The sequence below is a fragment of the Macrobrachium nipponense genome, chromosome 41, assembly GCF_015104395.2.
Source record: "Macrobrachium nipponense isolate FS-2020 chromosome 41, ASM1510439v2, whole genome shotgun sequence".
In the NCBI taxonomy this organism is placed as follows: Eukaryota; Metazoa; Arthropoda; class Malacostraca; order Decapoda; family Palaemonidae; genus Macrobrachium; species Macrobrachium nipponense.
In genome coordinates, this window is record NC_061102.1 from 41,273,220 (window position 1) to 41,282,094 (window position 8,875).

The window sequence follows — 8,875 nt, forward strand, 5'->3', positions numbered from 1 at the left end:
AATTGTTTGCCCACACCCATTACTTATCTCTTTCACGACCTTGTGTGAGAGAGGTCCCCGTTAATCTCCAGGTACTGGAAGGTAGTTTCCTTGTTCTTCACTCTGGTGGGGTCAAATACTGACTGATGACTTCTTTTACCTGAACCTCAGTCAGATCAGCCCTGTGACGTCATGTGCAAGGTTGTCCTGTTTTGGACCATTTTTTTATATTTAAAATTCTTATAACAGTGTTTCATTTATTGACCACCAGTGATAGAATTTTGTTAAACAGGGATATTGAGTGGTAATTGTGCTGGCTTCCTTCATTTTTCGTGAAGTGAGTTAGAACCAGGGAAATAGACGTTTAAAGTCGTTGTTGGAGTAATGCCCTTTAATTAATTTAATCTCATTTAAGATTACCTCACACTTGTTTTAATGAACCTAGTCTGATTTCTTGTAAGATTAATAAGTTTGTAAGGGATCACTTTTGCCTTTAGAGTAATCAGTCGTATTTTATCTGTGATGAAGGTTCTTGTGTCTGACTGCTGTGAAGTAACTATTTTTGATTGGTAAGTGTAATGACCAGGTATCTGGGCTTCGTCACAATATGCATTATTTTCACGTTGGACACAATCGTAACATGGTCGTTGACGACTCCCCAAAATCCAGTGTATTCAAATGGCAGAATAATAATAATTTTCTTTTTAGCTGAATTCCTCCCTTTCCATGTGCAGAATAATTTGCAGTGTTTGGTTAATTTACAGTCTGGTTTTGTAACAACGTAGAAATTAGTGTTTAGGCTATCGAAGATATCCTCCTTTAATTGTGGTGTATTTCTTATCTCTACAGACATCCTGATGAGAGTAGGGCAAGACGAGAATCAGTTGGCTCTGAAACTGCTTCCGTGCAGCATCCAAGCACAGCAGAATATCCTTTGAGGATTATTCCTGGGTGTTCGTGTGAACGTCCATCCTCAGTTGTGGGCAGCGTCCCTAAGGAAAAACAGATTTACGAATGTTTGGAAATGTCAAACTTACCATAAAATGTTCTCTTTCTTTGGCTACGACCCAGATCTTATGAAATTCCTCCAAAGAAGAAGAGCATTCGGACTAATGGATGAGTGCCGTACCTATATTTGTTAAGAGAGATATGGGGTTGGATTAGTCTTCCTATCGCCTTTTATTGTTTAGTTAAATTTGTAAAGTATGAAGAACATATTTTCTTTCCCTGTATAAAATAATTTTCTCTCTTTCCCAGGTGTTTTATTTGAATATTTTGTTTGTGTTATACCTACAGTGTGCGCACACAGGTGTAAAATCCAGACATAATCACAACTTCGGAGCCCCTAAGCTACTGGGCGAGATCATCACATGGGTGAAAGTTGGTGAAATTTCATCTCTGGTGATAATCTATCCTTCAGAAAGCGCTGCTCCATTTGGTTCAGTTTGATAAAATTCAGCTCTGAGTCAGCTGGTCTTCGCGGAACGCTTTTGTCACAAAGCACAGAACGTTTGCTCAAACTATGATTTTCATTTAAAATTAGAAACTGAAAACTCGTTTATATAAATAGGTACGACCTAGAAACTTCGTTATGTAGCCATTGGGTAATTCGGTATATTTGTATTTTAGTGTCATCCAACAAGTGGACATAAATACCTAAAACCTACTACCCGTAATATTTTTTTAGCAAAATGGAAAATATTGATAGGAAATATATATATGCTGGTGACAATAAAATTCCAGATGGTTAATGATGCAATGAACAACAAAATCTCCGAGAAACCATTCACCGTCACTGTTAGAAACATGATACAGCCATGCTCAGTATTGGATTTCCTTCACCTAACATGCTCCATGATTTACCCATTATTTGAATGCAAAACCACGATTATTGGATACAATAAGGTCATAATATGTTTTATTAGAGTGAAATCTGTCATATATTTCAAAACTGTAAGGAAATATCATGTGTAGCCAAATTTCAGAAAAAGTTACAAAACATTTTCAAAACTCCTTCAATCATTGCCGATTGCATTTGACAAAAAAAAATCATCATTAAATCTCAGTTCAAATGTTAAATAAATAAACGAAAAATGTCAAAACATTAATAGTATTGCATCCTGTTTTATTGTTTTTATACCTCAACGCTGAAAAAATGTAAGTAAATACAGACGTAGCCCATCCACTGATGTCAACGGGTGAGTAGAGAATGTGTGACGCAAGTCGCAACCCTAGGGTGTAGGTCTACTCTACAATGTCTATAATTAGCAACAGTGAAATGATTCTTTGTTAAAGCCAAGATTTTGCTCCTATGCCTAGGCGTGTTAGATTTCTTTACTTACTTTAAAAACATTACAGTTAGCAATCACATCTTTATATTAACAATTACTGGCCAGAATGAAATTATTCACATGTTCTTGCACTTCAAGTTCCCTTATGAATGAAAAAATGATACACCAATAGTGACCAGAAGGACTTAAAAAAAAATTGAAGTCAGTTAAAAAACAAAGTGCCTTGATGCCTTGATATTGATATTAATAGACATTTTGAGTCATAGCCACCTTCTCCATATAATTAAAATCATTATCATCTTTTATTCTTCAAAGAACAGTTAATCTCTACAAATAAATTCTTTAGTAACAGAAGGCTTCGATTATTTTTTAGGCCTATAAATCATTCCGCATCCAACAAGCAGCTTGAACACAGTCTAAAACTTTAGCATTCAAAGAAAAGTTGTAATTCATATTCCTATCTTGAAAAGTTCATGACTGTTGAACTTATTATGAATTATAATGCTGGCATTATGCTGCAGAGGTAGTAGTTACAATTGACCAGCGTGTTATCCGCACATTGACGCTACTGCTAACCTTACCGGCTAAGCGATGTAAAAAAAAAAAAAAAAAAAAAATGTGTTAAAATCACACGGATCATGAATTAAACCAATGCATAAAAGGGATCATATTTATATAACCATAAGGAAAAAAGTGCTAGTTGTGGATTTGCAAAATTGTCGACATCCATGACATTACAAATGAAAAGAAAAGTTTAACAGTAGCTACCTGGCAACATTACGTTGAGTCAAAGATTCTGGACGATACAAAAAGAAGATTCGTGTTGCATGACTTGCACCAGATTTGAGCATAGCTCTACTAAAATTAACTGCTCATGTAAAAATATGGTTTTCAGTTTGAAACCCAGTGGTGTGGGTATTAACTTCATTATCATCATAATCCTATGCAATACAGTATCAGTGGTGTTTTACAGTCGCTCGTGCACCCAATCCATAGCTCATTCTTAAAATCGTAATATCTTGAAACGTAGGCTATTCTTACAAGGCAAGTTATCCAGTGGCTATGTTTGGTCATCCTCGGGAGAACAAAAACTCCGATCATTCGAAATCCCCTCGGCCCCATTCAACTTCCAGTGATTGCTTATAACATGTTGAGGTACCTAATCATACGGATATTTTTGTTTAAAGTTATGGTAATAAAAACATGATATTGCAATAATACACCCCCTGAACACCTGAACTAGCCCTGGTCACTTACCAGAACCCGACCATCATTTATTAAAATTTACCAAATCTTTGGTTAAAATAAACGATCAGTGTTGCCAATCTCCTGGCAAACACCCTCGTTACCTAGTTACCAGCCCACCGCTAGTAGCCCTGCCTCACGGGCCGGTCACACCTGCCCTCTCACGTCAATCACTTATCGTTCGCGGTGGAGTACAGATGTATCCCCACAGCGAACTCCTTTTTGGTCTTGCCCGGCCTTCATTTGCACCTTTGATTTGATTGATTTTGGTGACGAATTACGCATCCCTTTGGATTACTCGGTTGGATTGCTCCTTAATACCTTGTCCATTAGACATTGATTCTGCAAAGGAAGAAACAGCACAGGCTACGACAAACGACTACTGCATCCTCGGCCACGACATCACAGAAAACGACGAGCGGAAGTTCAACAACGTATCGTCTTTGCCAACAATGCAAGAAAAGGATGAGTACCCTATGACACGATAGTCATTCCTTATGCGTAAATTGTAGGCCTGTCCAATATAATGTAAAGACCAGATGTTTGGAATGTCAGGAGTGGTCTTTGGACCAGATGTTAGGGTATCTCAAACATAGGAAAGGTCTCGTATTAAGAAAAGTAACTGTAGGCAGGAAGAGACTAACGTAGATCAAGATAAGACTTAGAGACAGTGCTCTTTAAGAGACTTGAGAGTACGCTGACATCGAGTATGACATCTCTGTTACCGATTTATGTAAAGATTATGTGAGGATAGATCGAGCAATATGGGATACTGAAATTACTAATCGTTCTTTTCCAGCTCCCCTGCCTGTTCCAGAATCAGCCCTAACCGGTGCTGGGGGTTATGGGGATCCGCAAGCCCAGAGGGCAGGATCCGCCGTCCCCCCTGGCGCGGAGCAGGCAGTGTTGGCAGCAGATTCCCCTTCCCTCGATGTGTAAGTTCTCAGGATGATAAAAACTAAACATAAACATAGTGTTTAGTTTAGGAAGAGAAGTGCAGGCTTCTTCGGGTCGGTTTTCTATTAAAAGTAGTAGTTTATAGAGGCACAGTCCTTAGAGCATCTTTAGGCATTCTCCTGCTTCGAGTTCCTTGCATCAGAAAGCTTTTAGGCCAGGGTTGGTCTTTCAGATATGCTCCTTCGTCTTTAAGGTTACTTTCCTCTACTATACGATACGATAATTGTTAATATCAACTAATTCTCCGTTCAATGCAGATGACCTTACGATATTCAGTATGAAGAGAAATCGAATAAAATTAACTACGGTTTAGCCTAGTGTTTCACGATGATATATCGTATGCATATTCAGTAGCCTAGCCTAACCTAAAGTATTCGCTGTACAACATATCGGTAGTTATTTTTATATTGGCTAACGCTGTAGCTTAAGGCATTCTTGACTTCGGATAATTCAATACAGGTGTAATTGAAAACGAACGAGAATCCGATCTGAGATAATTAATATGAATGTAATCGAACAGAATGAAGATCGGATTCTGTCCGACTAAAGCTTATAATTGTATTATGTGTATCATCATATTGGCGTAGTATAAACACTAAACTCGGCAGTCATTCACGCTGGAATCAGCGGATGACGAATACGGGATTGCGTCGCCGTATCCATCTCATTCTCTCCTGATTGACTAAAATGACTAACGTAACAAACACTCTCACTTATGCCAAGTTGTACAAACGTCTTAAAGTAGACGTGTCTTCAACTATGTTGACATTTAATATAGTCAATGAGGTATCTATCTTGGGGCATATAATCAGATGTCAGATATAAGGAATTTGTATGTATGACGTCTTCATACGTCTAACAGACTATTGCCGTCAGTATTTACATTGAGCTTATGTCAATTACAGTTACAAAGTATTACCAGTCGTATTATCAAATTACAATGACAACTGAAATTAATATTAGGCCTAATAAAGTTAATTTAATTACCTTTAAATATTATTTTATTACTTTTCAATTAAATTACAATTACACTAGCTTGTCGTCAAACAGCACTATTGTAAGGAGGTGGTGGTTTTAGACAGACAACGATGCCGGCTAGTCTATTTTTTTTTTTTCTCCTTGGCTTCAGATTCAACCATATCACTTGGTCTCGGCTAATGTTTATGTCCTTAGTTAGCATATTAATGAATATCTGGATACTTAACTTATATAACGAAGTCATACTGTTCGTCTTACGATGTAATTTAAGACCAAAATTTGACTGATACGTCTCATTGGAAGCTAGTTTTTCCCTCGGGTTAGATGGCGTTAAATTTAGGATTCCGTTCGTTTTTTCACTCGTTTTCATAGGTATTACGAACCTTACACTTTATATATGTTATTAATCCTTTGTCTGTGTGAAAACAACAGTAATGAGCTCTTTCATGCTATTAGTTTCTTTTACCACGGCTGCGTTGGAATTCATACAAAAGCTCGGGACTTCTGTCCAGGTTGCTGATGAACGTAATTTTGCCTTATTAGCTTCAGCTGCATTTATAACATGAATACAGTAATTACCGTCCCACGCGGATGAATACAATAACGGATGTTGCTATCGGATTCGATTACTGTCACACGCTGATCAATACAATAAAGTGATGTTGTTATAGGAGTCGATCGCATTAGCAACAAGTTCTCGTTCGGTTGTTCATAGCTGTACGGAGTTATACGAGTATTATCGTTAAGATAATACCCTTTTAACTTGCAATTGCAATTTGCGGAGGTGGTAGATATTAGACGATCGTAATCTCCTCTCTCTCTCTCTCTCTCTTCTTCTCTCTCTATCTCTCTTCTCTTCCCTGATTTTATCTCTCTCTCTCCCTTTTCCCCTGATTTTATATTCTCTCTTTAATCTAGAGGCATTTGTGTGTTCTCTCTCTCTCTCTCTCTCTCTCTCCTCTCTCTCTCTCTCTCACTCTCCTCTCTCTCAACATCTTCTCCTCTCTCCTCCCCTCTCACTTTTTTCTGATTTCAAATATTTCTCTCATCCTATTTTCCACGCTCTCCTAACACTGGACCTCATTGTGCAACAGAGGTTTTTTCTTCCTTTCACACGTTTCCTTTTTCAAACTTTCTCAATTTCCCTTCAGCGCTGACTGACCTCATAGGTCCCAATACTCGGCCTTTGGCCAAAATTCTATTTTTAAACCCAACAATCTTGCTGTCTGAGTTAGATTAGAGTAGGGAGCGACTATTAGGAATATGTATAAGGTATTCATGATATGATATATCACAAGAGGATTTTAAGTATTAGGACAGATAGGAAAGAACATGTCTAGGTCTATCTGAGGGTATTCTTTCAAGTGCCAACCAGGCAGAGTACAGACAGGCAGTACACACTACAAGAGGACATCACTACGATCGACGACACCGTCGCAGACGCACCGATGGACATGGTTGTCTCCTCCGTACATGAGAGGCCTAAGGCCACATGGGAGGTCTTCAGTTAACCTCCATACATGAGAGGCCGAGAGCCACATTGGGAGGTCTTCAGATTCCCTCCATACCATGAGAGGCCGAGAGCCACATGGGAGGTCTTCAGATTCCCTCCATACATGAGAGGCCGAGAGCCACATGGAGGTCTTCAGTTTTCCTCTACTCATGGTGAGGCACTAGCCAGCTGATAGGAAACAGGTTTGCCGTTGTATCCCTTCCGCACTCAATGAGTTTTGACCTTAGGGTAGAGGTGCAGGGAGTTTTTCCCCTCCACATATGGCAGGCCTAGAGGCCACACATGGGAGATTAGCTTGGACGAGTGACAAATGAACTTGAGACTGACTCGCGTACTCAATTATATTGACTGACAACTAGTACAGTGGAGGGCCGGGCAGGATTTGATTCCCCACCTCCCAATTAATGTTGTTAATCGGGCTAGTTCAGGTGTTCAGTGGTGTATTGCAATATGAAGTTTTTATTGTAAACTAATATTGTAATACCTACCTGAACACCTGAATGATTCCCACCCTCCTCCCCTCTCATACAGAGTTTATTGAGTTATGATTGACGTGAGAGGGCAGGTGTGACCGGCCCGTGAGGCAGGGCTACTAGCGGTGGGCTGGTAACTAGGTAACGAGGTGTTTGCCAGGAGATTGGCAACACTGATCGTTTATTTTAACCAAAGATTTGGTAAATTTTTAATAAAAAATGATGGTTCGGGCTGGTAAGTGACCAGGGCTAGTTCAGGTGTTCAGGTAGGTATTACAATATTAGTTTTACAATAAAAACATGATACTGATTTGACAAGAGCTGTACCTAGGCCTACTTGAATGTTTTGTGGGGAATGTTTACATGACCAACAGTTAAAGGAGTGTTTTTTAAATTTAAGTACCTATTTTGTAATGCTGTTGTTATTTCAGGTAAGTTTTGAGGCCTTGAATGCTTTTTTTCATAATTTTTAGGTCCTACATCTTAAAATGGTATGGTTTTTAGAGCATTATGGTATTTGTCTGTGGTTTCCGTTCTCAGTACAGTAGGCCAGATCGAATGGGGTAGTAGTAGTATCAGTAAGTTCCTCGATTTTTGGCATTTGAAAGATGAAACTGATTGGTTCATGTAGCCTAATACTAGAGACACGACTGGTATTTCTTTGGGAATTGCAGTTTCCTACAGTATTTTGGTAGCTTATCATATTAACAATTTAACGTTAGTTTTTGTCGGCCGGATGTAATTAACCTGTAATTTACCTTTGAACTCTGTCTTGCGTAAGGGTGACCCCTCGGGAACTATACTGTTTCTTCATCAAAAGCACTAAAACTGTAGGAAAATCAATTGCTACTAAGGCAAAAGCAGCCGTGTCCTGAATAGGCTACTTAGAAATACCAGTAAAATTTTACCCTAAACCATAATTGCATTCTGGAGGTGAAACTGGATACCCTATTCCTGTTCTAGTGCTTGCTCTGAGCACTTATGATGTTCATTTTTAGAAATACTGGACCCCCAATCTCCCTTTTAACCTACAATTATAGTGGGACTACCAGGGAAAGAAGGATGGCGGGAGGACAGGTGAAATGGAGTGCAAAATACAAGAATGTACTTTACCTAACCTAATCTAAGGTGCTGGCAGCTCCTAGTCTGGCCATCCACCTAACCAAACCTAGGACACTTAAGTTAAACAGGGGTAGTGTAAATTAACTGCCTAAATATGACCTAACTTAGGACCAGTCATTATCCATTCGGTGCACCTTTTACCTAACTTAACCTAGAGTACACTAAATTGAAATAGTCTAGGGTTACAGATTAACCCAACACAGGTTTGCCAGGTCCTTACCTAAGTGGAGGGGTTGAACTTTGCCCCCACCTAACCCAACTTAAGGGGCCTGGTCATTAGTACTTACCTAGTGTGTGACAGTGTTAAAAACCATTAA

The 8,875-nt window shown here is 39.0% G+C and overlaps 1 protein-coding gene and 1 long non-coding RNA gene across 5 annotated transcripts in view; both read left to right on the forward strand.

The window, feature by feature from the left end:
• LOC135212723 (RYamide receptor-like) overlaps positions 1 to 1,231 on the forward strand; it is an 82,497-nt gene extending 81,266 nt beyond the window's left edge. For all 4 annotated transcript variants that reach the window (XM_064246421.1, XM_064246420.1, XM_064246422.1 and 1 more), the window contains one exon: positions 829 to 1,231. In XM_064246421.1, the coding sequence (XP_064102491.1) occupies positions 829 to 1,021 (193 nt within the window). In that variant the 3' untranslated portion in view covers positions 1,022 to 1,231. The remainder of the gene's footprint in view (positions 1 to 828) is intronic.
• A 466-nt stretch (positions 1,232 to 1,697) lies between these two features.
• Positions 1,698 to 8,875, forward strand: part of LOC135212902 (uncharacterized) — a 17,741-nt gene continuing 10,563 nt past the window's right edge. The window contains exon 1 of the long non-coding RNA XR_010314017.1: positions 1,698 to 3,425. This is a non-coding gene — a long non-coding RNA (uncharacterized LOC135212902). The remainder of the gene's footprint in view (positions 3,426 to 8,875) is intronic.